General features: G+C 44.7%; 1 protein-coding gene across 4 annotated transcripts; it reads left to right on the top strand.

The window, feature by feature from the left end:
• The first annotated feature begins 154 nt into the window (after window positions 1-154).
• abcg1 (ATP-binding cassette, sub-family G (WHITE), member 1) lies at window positions 155-19742 on the top strand. Of its 4 annotated transcripts, XM_085131354.1 has the most exons (15): window positions 155-266; window positions 5694-5940; window positions 10012-10129; window positions 10374-10506; window positions 10583-10633; window positions 10708-10853; window positions 11368-11491; window positions 11990-12104; window positions 12178-12323; window positions 12454-12555; window positions 16299-16467; window positions 17102-17202; window positions 18080-18238; window positions 18325-18443; window positions 18533-19742. In XM_085131354.1, the coding sequence occupies exons 1-15, from the start codon at window positions 204-206 to the stop codon at window positions 18759-18761; spliced, it is 2022 nt and encodes a 673-aa protein (XP_084987480.1). In that variant the 5' UTR covers window positions 155-203; the 3' UTR covers window positions 18762-19742. The 4 variants fall into 4 exon arrangements, with proteins under 4 accessions (XP_084987480.1, XP_084987479.1, XP_084987482.1 ...); XM_085131353.1 differs by having other exon boundaries at window positions 10322-10506; window positions 10583-10853; XM_085131356.1 differs by having other exon boundaries at window positions 158-1504; window positions 10322-10506; window positions 10583-10853.
• Window positions 19743-19868: the final 126 nt, after the last annotated feature.

Raw genomic sequence — 19868 nt, 5'->3', positions numbered from 1 at the left:
TGGCAGATTATTGTACATGTTTTTAAATTGTTCTCTTTAAGGCAGCACCACTGATGTTATTCACTGCTCACAGAGAGGGGTGTGGCCACCAGACAGGGGTGGGGTTAGTGGTGAGGGGGCGGGGCCATGAGCGCAGGCTGCTGCCTGTCAGTGAGGCGCTGATCAGATGTGTGTGTGTGTCAGAGTGCTGCTGTCTCTCGGCCATGGCCTGTCTGATGGCTGCCTGGTCCGTCCACAACCCCACTGTCACCAACTCCATCATCATGGTGAGTATGAGGACTCCAGAGGTATGATGAGGGGTGACCCTCTGTGTCTGCTGCTGGTTTAAGGAAAGGAAACAGCTTTCTAAGCAACGAGGTCTGTGTGGGAATCAGCCTGAATGTGACGGTCAGCTGTGTGACGCTCAGCAAATCTCACATGTTTGGGTTTTAAAGAAGTTAACAGTCCTGCAGCTCCACTGCACCAAGGTCAGCTCCTCAGGGAGGAAGAGGAGAGTCCTGATGAGCAGAGTTCTTCTCATGATGGTAATGTGATTTTAACTTGAATGATACTGCCGGGTTATCCTCATCGTTTCTGTGTTCACGCACTGAAGGGGCAGTTCTGTAGTGCTGGCGTGTTAGTGCCTCTGTTGGGATTGTTTCTCTAAGACGGTGACTGCTAACACTGGAAACCTACTGCATGAAATGTTGGGCTATAGTGAAAATGGAGTCAGGGTGGACAGACGGGGTGATTACAGGATTTTTTAAACGAGGGGAATTCAAAATATATACTAAACCAAAACTTCGAACATTGCTAAATAATGCTCAGACCTCCGGCTTATCTGCAGGGACAAAGACTGTATATAATAGATGGCAGTAAGCACACTGAAATCACTCATTCGTTTCAGGATTCACATTTTAACCACCACAGCGTTGTTTTTTACCCAGACGTAAACAAGAGGGTGGCGTGCTAATGCTAGCCAGCTTGGTGAGACTGTATGGAGCATCACGCAGATACAGATGATGCTAATTCAGTAACATCACCGACACTGGAGCCTTCATAGACTGTCTGTGAGTACAGTACCCTCGCAGCAGCGATATTATTGGTCAGATAATATCATTAAAAATGCTCCAAAAGGTTCAAGTGAAACTCGCAGCTACAGCCGCCTGTGTCACCATCCACCTGTCAGTCAAAAGGCCACGCCTCTGACAATGCAAACGTTAAACATCCTCGCAGCGTACCGTTGTTATGATGGCTGAGATTATCCACAGAGACCAAACATCAGGCTGCGAACATGACTCACTGCTGCCTCTGCTGGAGGAAGTGCAGTTATAATCGAGACCTCCTAATGTCTGCCTGGGCTGTGATGATGTCACAGCACTGTTTCGGGGTGTGACAATCAAATTCCAGTCATGGGCGGGGCTCCAGTAGCCACGCCCATGACTGGAAGTTTTGAAAGTTTAGTAGCTCTCACAGAGCGGACTCATGCTGGGAGGATAGAAGCCTTTCTCCTTTCTTAACACGTGTAAGTACATTTACTTAATACTTGAGCATAAATTTGTTCCTCCATTGAGTCTTTTACTAAAACTTTTACACAAACCATGTAAAACTTGTAAAAATGGGATGAATTTAAAATCGTACAGTTTGTGGGCTGAAACGATGAGTCACAACGAAGGTTTCTCACGACTTTAAGAACTTTTACAAATCAAACGGAGGAACACATTCATCTGTTGCTGCAGGTGTCTCGATGCTCCAGCAGTACAATTGTCCGGAGGAATAAAATACAGTGATTTAAGTACAGTTTTCAGATTATGCTTATGTTGCAGTCAATTTATGAGGTGATCCACAGGTACTTGTACTTCCTTTACTGCTGCACACACAAAGTTTCCTCGTAAACATCCTGAAATCTTCTGATTTCCTGAAAAGCTCTTTGTTTAGTCACATGTTTATATGTTTCTGAGCTCAGGATTTTCTCTGCTCCTGTCTGTGTGGTCACAAATTATTACTTATGTGTATGTATTCATATTCTGCTCGAGTTTTACAAAAAGCATCACTTCCACATAGAAAAATATTCTCAACATGAGTCAGTGAAGCTGTTCGTGCTGCAATGATGAGCAATGACAGAGAAGTTATTTGGTAGTTTTTTTAAGCAAACAAATGAAGCCAAACAAAAGAAGATGGACAAACTCCAAGGCAAGAAATCATTTTTGTTTTTAAATTGTTTTCTCAAATTTTGGCTGACAGGTGACATCGAACACCTGTGGCCAATAATATGTCTGCTGTGAGGTTGCCGTAGTAACAAACTGAGCTCCAGGGTTAATGAGGGAAACTGTGGGATTTTGTTATTGATTAGCAGGTATCTGTGTCTGTAGACTGAAAACTAGCTCTTAACTTAGTGCTCCTTCCTCTCATCCAAATATGGTCACTTCCTGAAAACAAGAACCAACATGGCGCGAGACGCATCTCAGGCACTGATGCTTCATCACGTGGAGTGGAGAAACCTCTGATACTGACCTTTATGTTCAGTTTGACCCGCAGATCATCCTCAATTGTAATTTAGCTCTCAGTACTGAGAGTGAAGAAATCAATGATAAGGGTTACCATGGTGACCATGGCAATAGTTTTGCTGAATCACAGCAGCAGGGTGCTCAGTTTAAATCCTGCACTCAGCCTGTTCTTTAGCTCGGTGACTAAGCTCTGCCCGACAGTTACCTCCTGCAGATTAGTGCCTCGTTCGGGTCAGGTCAGTCACACATGGCCGTCCTACAGGAACAACACCGGACTAGCTGACGGCTAATCTGACAACATGTAGAGAATCAACAAACTCAGACAACAAACATTTGGCTCTGCAGGATGAGAGCTGACAATCGAAACCAGCAGGCTCCTCAGTCAGCTTTTTAAGGAGGGATAGAGGTTCGAAACTCTATTATCGGTGCGCTCTCACTGTACTGCACAAGGAGTTGGCACAGGAATTATTAGAAAAACAGGGTTTCATTTATTTAACCCAAAAAGTTATATTTACAAAACAAAAATGTTGAGCTCGTAAAAAAAAACTAAACTCAGCCAAACAAACATAACTGACCCAAACAGGAAATGACACACAAAGGTATATAATGGCTGATCAGACCACTATGACACAACACAATCACATACCACAAAAACGATGCAGTTCAGTTTGTTAATAAACTAAACAGATAAGAAGAAAATCAAAAACATTAAACTCAAATATTTAGTTTACTACAAAAACACGTTTAACCTCCTAAGACCCGAACTCTTCCACAGCAGCATTTTTAATTTCTCTTTGATATCTGGGCTGATTGGGACCCAATGAATTTAAAAATTACCAGATTTTTTTTACCTGATTTTTATCCATCCATTCGCTTCCGCTTATCCTTTTCAGGGTCACGGGGGGCGCTGGAGCCTATTCCAGCTGTCATGTGGCTCTGATTTTTCTAAGAAAAATCAGAGCCACATGAGGATATTCGTTTAAAATTTTGATAGAACAGTAGCAGTATAATGCCCTCATAAGTGGATATCAGGTCCTTGTAGAGCAAAATTGAGTATTTTAGTCTAACCCAAAATGTGATGTCACATATGTGGACGCCAGGTCCTAGGAGGTTAACTAAAGTTAAAGTTAACTAAACAAGCCCATCTATGTATTTAAGTTTTTTAAACACTGGCTAACATCTTTTGTCTGGCAACAAAAGATGCCAGGGATGATGGCAGGTAAGAAACCAGTAAAAGAGACAAAGATTAGTCACAATCAAACCAAAAATCAGAAATGAATTGTTGTGAATATATAAGTAAACTAAATGTACGCGCTTGCGAATAGAACAAATGTGTTCAAACCAGTCAATAAACTTATTGCAAACCAAAGTGTGTGAATGTGTTTAGATGAAGGAATGAATTAAAATATGTAAGAGTTGCCCACTTTTAGTGCGGCCATGGTTTTGGCCATCACAAGAGGCTAAGCCTACGCTCGAAGCTACCGAGGTGTTCGTTGGCAGAGGTGACGCAATGCCACTATTATGAATGAAACGTGGTCCAATAACTCCAGCCATACTTATCTTGCCTGTTTAACACATTTATTGCTTTCCACCAGTTGCATTTGTTGTTCAGCAGACTCTTATCAGCGGCCACAAACCGTTTGCTCCTTCTGACCAACAACACCTGACTCTAATTACATGTGACTACCATAAAAACATATCATACTGTTAAAACACAAAAAGTGACCACATAAGGTAACAACAACAAACAATGGCTCCTAGAGCACTTTTTTGACCACCGACCGCTCAAAGGTTCATTGATCTCACCGCTGCACCTACAATCAGGTTACAGTGGCGAGCTAACCATTCATGCAGGAAACCCACCTGCCCTGATGAGTGAATTCATTCAGCTTCACACCAACACACGCTTCAATGGTTTAAACTGTAAACGCTGTACACAGTCATATCTTTTTCATTCACCTTTGTGGCTCTCCAGCTGTCAGTGGTCTTCTCTGTCCTCTGCTGTTATCAGTTACTTTACCATGAGACTTGAAAAAACAAAGATTCAGCGGAGTGAACATTGTTCAGTTCTAGTGTGACTGAGGCTGAGATTAGAGCAAGGACTACAGAAATATGTGAGTGCATCATCCAGGCGAGAGTCTGTGATACTGTGTGTACAGGACCAACTTTACCAAAATCTGTAAGCTTTTACCAAGTCTCTGTGGTACAGCTTAGGTTCAGCTTTTATTCTAGCAACACGCTGAAAAAAACATGTACACGGATGATGGATGATGATGTGGGTGGATGATGATGGTTGGATGGATGATGAAGGATGGATGGATGGATGATGATGTGGGAGGATGATGAAGGATGGATGGATGGATGATGATGTGGGTGGATGATGATGGTTGGATGGATGGATGATGAAGGATGGATGATAGATGATGATGATGGATGGATGATGGATGATGACGTGGGTGGATGATGGATGGATGATGATGATGGATGGATGGATGGATGATGGATGGATGGATGATGATGTGGACAGATGATGGTGGATGGGTGGATGGATGGATGATGATGGATGATGATGATGATGGATGGATGGATGGATGATGATGATGATGATGATGATGATGGATGGATGATGATGATGATGGATGATGATGGATGGATGATGGATGGATGGTGGATGGATGGATGATAATGGATGATGATGGATGGATGATGATGGTTGGATGGATGGATGGATGGATGGATGATGGATGGATGATGATGATGTGGGTGGATGGATGATGATGATGATGATGATGATGGATGGATGATGGATGGATGATGATCTGGACAGATGATGGTGGATGGGTGGATGGATGATGATATCGGTGGATGGATGATGGATGATGTGGACGGATGATGATGGATGGATGGTGGATGGATGGATGGATGGATGGTGGATGGATGGATGGATGGTGGATGGGTGGATGGATGATGATATCGGTGGATGGATGATGGATGATGTGGACGGATGATGATGGATGGATGGATGGTGGATGGTGGATGGATGGATGGATGGATGGTGGATGGATGGATGGTGGATTGATGGATGGATAGATGGATGGTGGATGGATGGATGGTGGATTGATGGATGGATAGATGGACCTTTTTGCTTACATTCTCAGAGGGTCAGCTATAGATGTCTTAAGCCGGATTCCTTTTATTCACCTTCAGAATACCAACGGGCCCCCCGATCTTATGTTGGATCCCCGGACAGTTTGTGTTTGTATGGATGAGGTGGTCAACAAGCGGCCGGCGGGCAGCCAGCAGACGCCACTGCTGCAGAGACACCTGAAGAAGGTGGACAACAACCTGATGGAGGCCCAGAGGTTCTCCTCATTACCTCGCAGACCCGCGGTCAACATTGAGTTCAAAGACGTCTCCTTCGTTGTCAGAGAGGGACCCTGGTGGAGGAAGAAAGGTAGAGTCATACACAAAACAAAGATGGCAGAGGTTCAGAAAATAAACACACTGTCACTGTAAATTCAATGCCAGCTGGGTGGAAAATAATTCAGGGCACGATTCAGCCTTGTGTTGTAGCTGGTTTATTCATTACAGATCCTGAGTCACGCTCCTATAACAGCAAAAAGTATCAGGACAGCAGGAGGAGCTGGTCTGAATGCTTCTATTTTAAAAGGCTTCCACAGAGATGTGGATCAGGCCAACCTAAGACTGACTAAAGACAGTCACAGTGACCATTGACCTTTGAACACCAACATCAGAGCCGCCCTGAACCTCACAGAGATGCTGAGTCTGCAGAACGCAAGAGAAGATCTGACATAAACGCTTCTGACCAACTCATAAACCCACAAATTTAATCTCAGACGGCTTCACATTTTATAGCCCTGGACAGAAAAAATATATTCACATTTATATGTATGTGTGTGTGTGTATAGATCTATCCATCTGAGGGCTTTATTTGTCCAGTTGGAGAGGTCAAAGGTGATGGCCGACCTCACAGGGTTCATGTCATTCTTTTGACTTTTTATTGTTAATGATGGGCTGTGCGTCAGCAGGCAGCCGTTAGGTGCTCTCGGTTTGGCTGCTGTGTTTTTGTGCGCTTGCTGGATTAGCGGCTGTAATCTGTTAATCTCAGCTGGGTCTTCTGCTGTAAATAGCTGCAGGTCAGATTGGAGGACGCGCCGTCGCTCGCTGCCTGAAAATAAAGATGCAAGAACAAGAAAACAAGCGATGATGTCACCGCTCATGAACCCGCCCACATCTGAGCTCTGCTCAGGCCTGAGAATGGGTCGGATTATTATTTTAGGGAATCCCTTCCCATGATGCACAGGGTGTTTCTTCTTCACTCACTATGTGTTAATATTCAATTTTCAATTCAATTCTATTTACACAGCGCCAAATCACAACAACCGTTGCCTAAACCCACTTTATACTGTAACGTAGACCCTACAATAATACATGTGAGCAAGCACTTTGGCGACAGTGGGAAGGAAAAACTCCCTTTTAACAGGAAGAAACCTTTGACAGAACCAGGCTCAGGGAGGGGCGAGGCCATCTGCTGTGATTGGTTGGGGTGAGAGAAGGAAGACAGGATGCTGGAGGTTTCTTCCTGTTAAAAGGGAGTTTTTCCTTCCCACTGTCACATAGTACTTGCTCATAGAGGGTCATTTGATTCTTGGGTTTTTCTGTTTTCTTTCTTTCATTGTACGGTCTTTACCTCATCTTACCTCTGATTGGTCCTGAGCAAGAGAATGAACATAGTGCTTGTGTAAAGCTGTGCCGGGAACCTCTAGCTGAAACTAGATCTGTTAGAGACTCTGATAGCCTCAGGTTACAGACCATTATTATGGAGCTCAGCCAGACTCTTTGTTCATATTAGAAAAGCTGAGTTTCACTGAGAACATTTCACACCTGCTCAGGTGCACGAAAACAGCGTGCAGGTGGGAGTTTGAAAACATTTACAGGTTTTCTATTGTAATTTTCACACAAAACCTTTGATTGGTTCTTTGATGCTTTTCAGGAAAACAGAATCTGTTAACATGCGATCACGTTATTAAATGCCAGAAAGATGGATCCATGAAGCAGAGGAGCAGATGAAGACGTGAGGTTTGATGTAATGGGGCATGTACGAGGCGCTAACAGGCTAGAATAGTTGTAATAGCTGTCTTTCTGCTCTCGGTCGTGGCCCCTGAGTACCACCCGTTCTCAGGGAGAAGTCCATGAGTTCTCTGGTTTGAAGGATGTTCAGCTTCAGGTTATTTTCTGAGCACCAGCAGGACAAGTTCTCTACCTCCACCCTGTACGCCGTCTCATCTCCATCAGAGATGAGCCCAACCACAGCAGTGTCATCGGCATACATGACGATGATGTTGGCTGGTGTACAGCAAGCCTATTCAAATGGCGGCCCGCGGGCCAAATGCGGCCCAGAAGCAACCTGCGAGTGGCCCTGCCTGTGGTCCTGGCAGAAACAGAGAGAAAACGCAAAAAATTAATTCGTTAATTAATTTTTAAAAAATTAAAAAATCCTACAGCGTAGTGTAGACTGTGAATGCAACACTTCAGTAGCCTAGCAATATTTAACCCACAATGCACCGTGATGTAAACATATTAAACAATCATCGTAATATATGATGCGACAACAGCACGTCTTTCTCAGTCCAAAAGCGCAAAATTGACAATGAACCCTGCCTGGACTGACAAATACTTATTCATTTAACGCCAAACCCAAAAGCCAAACCAAAGTGTTTAATTTGCAGTGAGTGTGTTGCTGTACTTACGAAGGCACCACAATGACAAACACCAGACTTTCTACACAAACTTCCCAGAGCAATCTCAGGAGAGGGCTGCAAAAGTACAGTTTAACTGCGAGTTTAATAATCTTACAACCGGAGTTGTACTACCATGGTGAGGGTCCTGTACAGCCCAAGAGAGCTGCAGCAGCTTCCCTTCGTGTTTGCTTCTTGGCGAAGAAGAAAAGGCCTTTCACAGATTCTGAAACAGTGAAATACTGCATGCTGGCCGTGGTGGATGCGGTGAAAAGTGACGAAAAAATTAAAGTAAGTGTGACATCTGCTATTAAAAACGTGCCCCTGTCGGACAGTTCAAATATTCGTAGAGTTGAAGTTCTGGCGTCAGACGAGTTTGAAATGCTGTTAGATGACCTGAAGAAAACTGATGTAATGTCTATAGCAGGAGATGGGTTCACAGACAGAACTGATGATGCACAGTTGTGCGTATATGTCCGTTTTTTTGGATGGGAAATTGCTCGGCTTGCTACCGTTAGAGGGACACACAGCTGGCGAAATAATGTTTGAGAAGATTTCAGCTCTTTTTGAGGAAAATGGTCTGGATATGAAGCGTGTCTGTATACTTGTGACAGATGGGGCTCCATTCATGGCAGGAAAAGTGAGTGGTCAGTGAAATATTTATTTTAATTTGAAAGGGAAATATCAAAATGTTTTTTTGTTATTATTATTTCAAATGTGCAAAAAAATAGTTTAGTTATAGTTCCCCTTTTTTAAATGGACCTTTTGGTGTGCATTTGTGAGAGGTCACCAGATTTACAGGGGAAAAAGGAATTAACAAAATTACTTGTTTTTCAATACAGTTGTGTGGATTTGAAACTGATCATGATCTGCTGCTTACTGGCTGCAAAAAAATATCTGGCCCAGATAAATTCCTCGGTTTGAAAATCTGGCCCAACTAACTTCTTAGTTGAATAGCCATGGTGTACAGTCATAGGTGTACTGAGGTGAGGACGTTCATCTGGGTGTACAGTGTGTGGAGGGTACTGTTGGTCAGATTAAATCTAATAATCTCATTAAAGCGCGTTCAGCCTCTGTGTGTAACGTGTAACACACTCCTCAGTTTTATGCATATTTAATAACGACAACCTCAGAAACCTGGTCTCTGAGACAGGATTTCAGGTGTCAGCACATTCTTCATGGTTTCTCAGCCCGACACACACGTTCTTACATGTGTGTGCTTCACGGTGTTTCAGTCATGAGTGACTGTTTGCTTTGAGACTGTGATACTTAAGTCTGATGCTGAGCTCACTGTGAAGACAAAACATTAACAGCAGATTACTGAAGATGTTTTCATGATTGCTGCAGGGTTTTTGGACTCACGCTGATGTAAATGTTCTGGTTGGTCACACTATGGTCAGTGAAGCTGCTCGGAGTAAGTGAGGGAGGGTCTCTGATGGACCTGCAGATGTCTGAAGCACATCTGCATGTCTAGGAGAAACGTGGTCGGTTTCGGGACGATGCACGAGCCTCACCGAGTTCCGTAACTGACCTGAGTACAGTCCAGACTGTCAGCACTGAAACATCAGCCTTTAGGAGGAGCGGGAGTGTTTGTTTTTCACACAGAAGCCGAGCAGAGCGGCTTAAGTGTGAGAGCAGCTGCTGGTCTGCATGAATGAGAGAAAAACTCCAAACTGACGGGAAACCTGAGCCGAGAGTTCGAGCACAAAGAGCGGCTCTGTGAGCGGCTGGGAAACCTGCACATTGATTGTTTCTGTTCGCCTCAGGTTACAAAACTCTGCTCAAAGCCATCTCTGGGAAATTCACCAGTGGGGACCTGGTGGCTATCATGGGGCCCTCAGGAGCCGGAAAGTCCACGCTCATGAATATCCTGGCCGGGTACAGGTGGGTGCATCCATCAGGGCGGAGATGATGACTGAGTGTGAGGTTGAGGTCATAGCGCTCTCAGCGGCAGATTAAAAATGTTTTCATCATGTTACATCTCAGTCTGAGAGCTTTACCGCATCCTCACATCGGCCTGCTGTACCTCTGTGTGTGTCAGTAAATGCTAGTGAAGAATCTGATTGCTGATTGCAGGTCAGTGGATCTGTCCAGAGCGCGCTCAGTGCACGTCTGTCTTTGCGTACAGGGAGACGGGAATGAAGGGCGAGATCCTGATCAACGGGCAGCCCAGAGACCTGCGCTCTTTCCGGAAGGTTTCCTGTTACATCATGCAGGACGACATGCTGCTGCCTCACCTCAGTGTCCAGGAGGCCATGATGGTAGGTGCTTCTGAGCCTCAGCGTTCAGCCTACTTCAGACCGCAGTAATCGCAGACCCTGCTCTCTGTTTCTGCAGGTGTCGGCCAGCCTGAAGCTGCAGGAGAAGGAGGAGGCACGCAGAGACATGGTGAGCCGATCGCTCCGGGCCTCCCTGATCTCAGACTCTACCCTCAGGCTGAACTCGGATCTCTGCTCCTTCAGGTCCGGGACATCCTGATGGCTCTGGGTCTGCTGGAATGTGCTCAAACCAGGACGTCTCACCTGTCGGGGGGGCAGAGGAAGCGGCTGGCCATCGCTCTGGAGCTTGTCAACAATCCGCCGGTCATGTTCTTCGACGAACCCACGAGGTAAGAAATCAGGTTGACCTCCAGGTCCTCTCCGTGGTTCATCCCAAGCTGGCAGAAGGTCACAGAAGGTCGGATATCAGTCTTGACCACGGTGCTCTGTCCTCAGCCAATGAAAAGCAGCTGAACCATTCCACTCAGTCAGCTCAGTCTTCATAACCAACTTTAAGTCTTTGCACTAAAGCAATTTTTGAATCGCACAGGCTGAACGCTTTTAGGGCCTTTCAGGCTGTGCAGACTCATTTTAGACATAATGCCTGACACGTAGGATCATGCAGGGAGATCTGTGGTTCGACTCCTGGTCCCGCCACTCACCTGTGTGAAATGGTTTCGCTGCCTCAGAGATCAGTCGTGCCAAAGCACAGCTGTTTTATTTTACTCGACTTATTTCAGACGTTTGATCAGAACAAGCTGTACTTCAAATTCTACATGTGAGTGATGTTTGGTCATGTTTCTGCTTCATGCTGAGCTTCTATGAAGGTGTGTGTGTGTGTGTGTGTGTGTGTGTGTGTGTCAGTGGCCTGGACAGCTCGTCATGTTTCCAGGTGGTGTCTCTGCTCAAAGCTCTGGCTCGAGGAGGACGGACGGTTATCTGCACCATCCACCAGCCGAGCGCAAAACTCTTCGAGCTCTTCGACAAGGTGACCCTCCTCCACGTTACACTGACTCACTGCACCATCTAGTGGTGTAAACTGGTATCACATGAACGTGTGGCTGGACAATGCACAGAAGTGTTAGCAGCGGTTCTTTATCTGAAGATCTGAAACAGTTTGAAACATTTATAGAAGCAGCTCTATTGTCAGAAGCAATAAATAAATGATTACATTTCCTTCAGTAGGTTAGAGGGTCATCTGCTAATCAGTGTGTGAGGGGGGCAAAGAGCTTTTAAAGGGGATAAAATCAAGTTTGTGTAGAGGAGTAAATGTGGTGTAAAGAAGCTTCGAGTGAGCACTTGTAACAGTTTGTACGATGGGGTGAAATCCGTTTCCTCCTGCTCAGGTTTTAAGGATGGAGAGAAGAACAGGAAGTGCTCTACAAAGGTGTTTGGAGCTGAAAACCTTGGTGTGGGTCCATAGAATGATAGGAAACATGATTCAGTGCGGGTTTCACTTGTGTCTGTGTCTCTGTGCGTGTTTCAGCTGTACGTGCTGAGTCAGGGTCAGTGTATCTACAGGGGACAGGTGTCCAGTCTGGTCCCGTACCTGAGAGACCTCGGGCTGAACTGCCCCACGTACCACAACCCCGCTGACTTCGGTAAGACTCGCCCGGCGAGCTGTTCCCGCTCGGCCGTCGCAGCGTCAGACTCACTGATGGGTTCTGTGCGCAGTGATGGAGGTGGCGTCCGGAGAGTACGGGGACCAGATGATCAGGCTGGTGACGGCAGCTCAGGAGAGGAAGTGTGAGAAAGACCACCAGCCCGAGCTCAACGGAGATAGCACCCTCCACCCCTTCCTGTGGCAGCGCGCCGAGGAGGTAAAAAAACAGCACGCCCTCTGCTGTGATTGGTTGATGAGAGGCAGGTTTTCGCTTTACCTCCTGTGAATGTTTCATGACGAATGAGTCCTTTGAAAATGAACATGTACCTGTGATGATCTCCCGTCAGGAGAGCTCATCGTCTGAAGGCTGTCACAGCTTCTCTGCTAGCTGCATGACGCAGTTCTCCATCCTGTTCAGGAGGACCTTTCTCAGCATCCTCAGAGACTCGGTGACAAACACCTCCGTACACGTCACCTCAGATTCACACAGATGACACCGTTTTTCCATCACTCTGACATAAAAGTGATCATTACCATTTATAGTGGTGTGAAAAAGTGTTTGCCTCCTTCCCAATTTACAAATTTAAATATTAGACAAAGATAACACAAGTAAACACAAAATGCAGTTACTAAATGAAGGTGTTTATTTTTAGGGGAAAAATATCCAAACCAAGGGATGGCCCTCTAAACTTAAAAACTGGTTTGGGCCACCTTCAGCAGCAACAACTTCAGTTCAATTCACTCCAAATCACAACAACAGTTGCCTAAACCCACTTTATACTGTAAGGTAGACCCTACAATAATACATGCAGAGAAAAACCCAACAATCATATGACCCCCTATGAGAAGCACTTTGGCGATAGTGGGAAGGAAAAACTCCCTTTTAACAGGAAGAAACCTCCGGCAGAACCAGGCTCAGGGAGGGGCGGGGCCATCTGCTGTGATTGGTTGGGGTGAGAGAAGGAAGACAGGATAAAGAGATGCTGTGGAAGAGAGACAGAGATTAATAATAACTAATGATAACACAATGCAGAGAGGTGTATAAAAGTGTATAAACAAGAAAAACTCAGTGCATCATGGGAATCTCCTATAGGTCGAGCAGCCTAGAGCGAGGGCCGAGTACAATAACCTCAGTTTGATTGAATTAAGAAACAGAAAGTTAGCGGCCATCCGGGTCTTTATGTCTTTAAGACATTCCTGCAGTTTAACTAATTGGTGTGTGTTATCTGGCTTCATGGACAGATAGAGCTGGGTGTCATCTGCATAGCAGTGTAAATGTATGCTATGTCTTCTAATGATGCTGCCTAAGGGAAGCATGTATAATGTAAACAGAATTGGTCCTAGCACTGAACCCTGTGGAACTCCATAATTAACCTCAGTGTGTGAAGAGGACTCTCCATTTACATGCACAAATTGGAGTCTATTAGATAGATATGATACAAACCACTGCAGTGCAATACCTGTAATACCTACAGCATGTTCTAATCGCTCTAATAGGATATTATGGTCGACAGTATCGAACGCTGCACTGAGGTCTAGCAGGACAAGCACAGAGATGAGTCCACTGTCAGAGGCCATAAGAAGATCATTTGTAACCTTCACTAAAGCTGTTTCTGTGCTGTGATGAGCTCTGAAACCTGAGGATAAAATATAACTTCACTGATTGCAGGTAACAACTGCAAACAACTATTTGCGATAACTGGCAATGAGTCTTTCACAGCTGTGGAGGAATTTTGGACCACTCAGTGTCATTCTACAGCATCTCAATCAGATTCAGGTCAGGACTTTGACTCGGCCACTGCAAGTCTTCATTTTTTAAGCAGTTCAGATGTGGCCTGCTGGTGAGTTTGTGATCCTTGTCTGCCTGCAGAACCCAGTGCACTCCAGTCCTGAAGGAGCAAAATAGCCCCAGACCATCACACTACCACAACCATATTTTGCTGTTGATACAATCCTTTTTTGAAATGCTGTGTTACTTTCACTCCAGATGTAGCAGGACACACACCTTCCAACTTGTCTCATCATTCCACAGAATATTTTTCAAAAGTCTTGAGGATCATCAAATGTTTTCTTGTAAAACTGAGACAAGCCTTCATGTTCCTTTTGCTCAGCCGGGGTTTTTGAGCACTGACCTTCATTTGTGGATAAAGGCTTCTACTTTGGTTCACTGGATTCCTACAGCTTTAGAAATGGCTTTTTCCAGACTGAGAGATCTCAACTACTTTGTTTCCTCATTTGTTCCTGAACATCATTGGATTGCGCTCAAAGAGTGACCTTTGACCTTTAGATGCAGATGAACAACTGAGTGTTGTCCTGTCGAAGTGGCTGTTTGGTGTCTCCAGTGGGGCGGTCGTGGCTCAAGAGTTGGCAGTTTGTCTTGTAATCGGAAGGTCGCCGGTTCGAGCCCCGGCTCCGACAGTCTCGGTCGTTGTGTCCTTGGGCAAGACACTTTACCTACCGCCTACTGGTGTTGGCCAGAGGGGCTGATGGCGCGATATGGCAGCCTCGCTTCTGTCAGTCTGCCCCAGGGCAGCTGTGGCTACAACTGTAGCTGCCTCCACCAGTGTGTGAATGTGAGAGTGAATGAATAGTGGAATTGTAAAGCGCTTTGGGTGCCTAGAAAAGCGCTATATAAATCCAATCCATTATTATTAGAAGTCTGAGCACTCTTCCTGCACTTCACAGCTACACTCATAGCTGGACTGGCCATCGGGCATACCGGGCATTTGCCCGGTGGGCTGCTGGCGATTTTTTGTTTTTATGGGCCGATCGATTTTTTAATTTTTTTTTGGAAGGGTATAAATAATGAAAGGTGTTGGATTGGCCAATTGGTCATGATCGACTCTGGGCTGGACCAGTTACAGCCGAGGAGGTCGGATGCACCCTCCCCCTTGTTTAGCAATCTTATAGGCCATCCATCGGCTCTTTGTTACTTCGGAAACATGGCTTAAACAATTTTCACGACGTAATCCGATAACAACCGATCTCTTTACCCGTCGGCTTCCCGTGGCTGTCATGCAACAGGTGTTGTGCCAAAAACTGATTTCCAATGTTTGCGTGTATTTTTTATGTGTAATATCTATGTTGGTAAATAGACTTCGGTGAACAGCGTTTACAAAGGGGCTATATATGGAATTAAAAAATTATCTGTTTTTTCAAGTATCTTTACAACTCTGTGTTATTGTACTTACATTATAACCAATCCGGTCCTTTATCCCCACTTTAAATATTTTTACAGAACTATTGTAATATTTGAGCCATTTCTGCTGTCCAACTACTTCTTACAAAAGACATTTTTAATGTTAATTAGACCTTTTTTTAACGGCATAAATAAAGGTTATATAAAAGTCACTGCCAAAGACTGATTGTGGCTTCTACCTTGTTACACTAATGTTGTTTGTAGCTCAATATGACTTTATGTCATCCATGAGGGATGCATTTGACATCTGTTTCACATATTATAGCCCAACAAGTTACTTATAGCAATTTAAATACGAGCAATCAGTTTTTGGCAAATACCAGAAATCAACACCCGGCTATTGCAGTTAATAATACAACAGTTTCTTTTTTGTGTTTCTTTTTATCGCTGTGTAACTGAGTTCAATTGAAAGCCTGCATGCGCTAGTACTGCTTGCCACAAGTTCCCAGAATCCTTTGCGGTTTTACCCCTGAATGACGTCACATTTTTGGTGGGCCGGTCTCTAGTCAAAATGCCCAGGCCGATTTTTTGTCCCAGTCCAGCCCTGGCTACACTATATTGTTTAGTTTCTGTCTGGGTCTGAAGGACACTGGGATGTTGTGGTGGATTTTCTGATAATCCTGATACAGGGCGCTGGGCGTAGAAATCTGTGACTCTTCTCCAGTTGCTCATAGAATTTAAGAAGCTTCTCGGATGAAGTGTCTTCAAGAAAGTTAAAGAAGTCCATATGCTTTTCTTTCTAAGCTCCTTAGACTGGTTTACAGATAATTTCTTGCCAATTTTCTTCCTAATTTCCTAAAACTCTGGTCTGAGTCTGGTCATATATAATGACATCATTTTACTGACTACTTTTCAATCACAAAAACATTTTTTTCACTGTAACTTAAACACGTGGTGACGGTTTCCAGCACAGATTTGTGAAATGAAACACTGTCAGTGTGGTAATATTACTGTGCAGTATTGCAGTTTGAAGTAAGGCATTGTCATTGGCAGGTGCTGACTCACCTGAGGATCTCGTCTCACATTGGGATCGGCGTTCTTATTGGTCTGTTGTATCTGGGTATCGGGAACGAAGCCAAGAAGGTTCTGAGTAACTCGGGGTTCCTCTTCTTCTCCATGCTGTTCCTCATGTTCGCCGCTCTGATGCCCACGGTGCTCACCTGTGAGTCCGCCTCAAGCTGCTGTGTCACTTTACCTGCACACAGGTGACGTTTGAGTAAGATCAGGGTGTCATCGGCGTAACAAATACATCACAGAGTCGAGCTGGAGAGCAGCTGTTATCTGTCCTTCATCGGCTTGTGTAACACGAGGTCTGCTGTTACAAAGGTGGACAGAACAACAGACCTCCATTTATCCTACCTGCAATACAACCTGTTTTAGCACCTCCCCCTTAAAGACAACTTTGTTCTGATTGGCTTCCTCTTGTAAACAGAGGTTCTGAAGTGTTAGCCTCTCTGACATCACAGAGGTTCAAGCACAGAGCTGAGTGTTCAGAGGTGAGCTCAGCAACAGGTGCGTCACTTTTACCTGAACAGCACCAAAGGTACCGGCTCTGACTCAGGAACTCTTTACCTTTATTGATGTTCTCAGGACCAAATCCTTAAACTGACACCCACAATTGCCAGGATTAATGACGGTAAAATCGTGTTTTTAAATTTGAGCTTTTCTGGGATTTTATGAGCTAGCAGTCGCTCTGGGAGCTGCTGTCAGAGAACATCAGACTAAGTCTCTGTAATAAGGACGAGTTTTATTCGTCGCAACCTTTGAAAACCTGCTGCCATGTTTTTGTGCTTCAGTTCCTCTGGAGATGGGCGTCTTTCTGAGAGAACACCTCAACTACTGGTACAGCCTGAAAGCGTACTACCTGGCCAAAACCATGGCTGATGTCCCCTTCCAGGTAACAAAGACATAGCTATCTCTAAGCTGCACTTGGAGTGGCAGCTCCTGGTTCCAGCTCCCGAATCTCTTTCTTTAATGACACATTTGAAGATGAAAGATCTTGTTTTATCGTCATTTTTTCTGACGGCACAGTTTATCATTTTGTTAGAAACTTTGTATCCGTCCACTTACTTTTGAACTGGTTCCTGGACTCTGGATTTCGGAGCGTCAGCCACAAGTTATCAGCTGGTTCTCAGTAAACCGGGAGCTCACCCTTCACGGATAGTCAGTTAATACAGTAACTTCACCCCGGCCATATTTCTGGTAACTGCTAATGATATTGATAATGTCATTAGAAATGTTCTAAAAAAAAAAAGCTCCAACAGCAACGGTCCAGAGGTCCAGTTCAGGGATGCCTCACCTCAGGCTAGCAGACAGCTAACACCTACAGCTGTCTGTATCACTATCCACTTGTCAGTCTAAGAGGCCACACCCCTAATGATGAAAGCCTTAAACCTTAATAGATTTAAGTAGGGGTGGGTTTAAAAAATAGTTTTTAATTTTAATAATCCCATATCGACTCATGAAATCCTGAATTTGATGTATTTTGCCAGAAATGTCAGAATCTCAACTAAACCATTTCAACAATAACCAAACATTGAAAACAGCTTGAACAGATTCCGCAAAAGGATGTAAGCACGCACACGCTGTACATATCCAAGATAATTGATCAGAATTATAATATTTGAGTCAAAATCCAACCTTGTGAATCAGAATTGAATCGTTGTAGAAATCAGTGGCAATATGCAGTCCTAGATTTAAGAGCTTCAGCTTAAAGTTGCACACCGAGACCTGGCAGTATCAACCCTCTGACCTGCAGTGTCGCTGTTGTACAGGTAGTGTTCCCGGTGGTGTACTGCAGTATCGTGTACTGGATGACGGCTCAGCCTCCGGACGCCGGCCGGTTCTTCCTCTTCCTGTCTCTGGGGATTCTGACATCTCTGGTGGCTCAGAGTCTGGGTCTGCTCATCGGAGCCGCCTCCACCTCTCTGCAGGTCCGCTCGCTGTTTCCTCCATCACCTCCTGTCCGCTCACAGGTGTGTTCCTGTGCTGACATCACTCATGTGTTTGTTTCCTGTAGGTGGCCACGTTTGTGGGTCCGGTCACGGCGATCCCGGTTCTGCTGTTCTCCGGGTTCTTCGTCAGCTTCGATACCATCCCCTGGTACCTGCAGTGGATGTCCTACATCTCTTACGTCAGGTGGGGGCGCTGTTAGCTGGCGGGCCTGCTGCTGTATCCACACAGCAGGGGGCGCTGCTGCACTCTCTGAACGTGTTTGTGTGTTTCAGGTACGGGTTCGAGGGCGTCATCCTGTCCATCTACAGCCTGGGTCGTGATGATCTTCACTGCGATGAAGGTGAGGAGTGTCACTTCCAGAAGTCTGAGGCAATCCTCAAGGAGCTGGACATGCTGGATGCCAAACTCTACCTGGACTTCATTGTCCTCACCATCTTCTTTTTCTCTCTGAGACTCATTGCTTATTTTGTCCTCCGGTACAAAATCAACTCTGAGAGGTAGAGCGGGGCCGGGAGGAAGAGGAGGAGTCGCAGAGCAAGAGCCCGGAGGCCGAAGAGCAGCTGTCCAGTTTGTCTCCACTTTGACTCGCTCATAAACAACACATGAAGAAGAGATGGCGTGTGAGGACACCGCAGGCCTACAGGGGTAGATATCATGGTCTCATGGAGGTCCTGTGGGTCCAGGAGCTGGTCTTCTGGATCCTGGAGGTTTCACCATGCCACATCCTGACTGATTTCTACTTTTTAGAATAAAAGCCTCTGCAGTTGCAGGATGATGACATCTCTGCCTCTTTAGTTTATTGCTGAGGTCAAAGGTGAGAGCAGCATAGAGGCCCTGATTTCCTGAGTTCTGTCCTTCACGTTTAAGCATCCTGCGAGCCTCTGCAGATCCACTGAAGGCAGAGGTGCAGGAATGTTTCAGATTTCGCAAATCCTGGAAAACTGTTGGATGAAGTTTTTGGCAGTGCATTTAAAAGTTTTTTTAATCTTCCATCCACCCGACCGACATTCACACACAAAGACACGTGATTTCAAACAAACTAGATCCTGGAAGCTTTTCTTTTGAGGCTAAAACAAAACTCAATGGGCTGCTGGTGAAAACTAACAGGGATAAAAATGATGAAAAATCAAACTTTTGAGCAGAAAGTGTTTGGGAGTAAATCCACATGATTCAGATATAAAAGTTTTACAATAAATATGAATAAAAATTATTGTCTTGAACCTGTTTAAGCACAAATATTCCATCTGTTTACTTTGATAAAATTCACATTAAATAAATTTTAGAAAACTTTCCTGTGAAAAAACAGAAAAACTGATATTTGAATAAAACGATAAAACAATAATTACCCACACCGTGTTCTGAAAGGTAGGATGAACAAAACAATGAAAATATCAAAAGTATTTGTCATGTTGAGATGCTGTTTATTCCTGATCATTTTACTGGCTGTGACAGAACTAATTAAACTGAATTATGGGAACATTACACTGTCTGTTTTTAATATTCAGGTTAACTGTGTATGTACCTGCGACAGCAGGCAAACAGCTTTGTCTGAAAAACTCAGCAGATGTTTTTCTCACATAAAGCAACTGAGCGCCAGTGTTGCCAACT

Source organism: Neolamprologus multifasciatus, chromosome 14, assembly GCF_963576455.1.
Source record: "Neolamprologus multifasciatus chromosome 14, fNeoMul1.2, whole genome shotgun sequence".
NCBI classification, from domain to species: Eukaryota; Metazoa; Chordata; class Actinopteri; order Cichliformes; family Cichlidae; genus Neolamprologus; species Neolamprologus multifasciatus.
This window is presented reverse-complemented; position numbering and strand designations above follow the sequence as displayed.

Bases quoted from the DNA above. Each gene is read 5' to 3' on its own strand.
- abcg1 (XM_085131353.1), top strand. From the start codon at position 204: ATGGCCTGTCTGATGGCTGCCTGGTCCGTCCACAACCCCACTGTCACC. The intron at 11,492-11,989 runs GTGACCCTCCTC...TGCGTGTTTCAG, and splicing joins TCTTCGAGCTCTTCGACAAG to CTGTACGTGCTGAGTCAGGG. The intron at 17,203-18,079 runs GTAACAAAGACA...GCTGTTGTACAG, and splicing joins TGGCTGATGTCCCCTTCCAG to GTAGTGTTCCCGGTGGTGTA.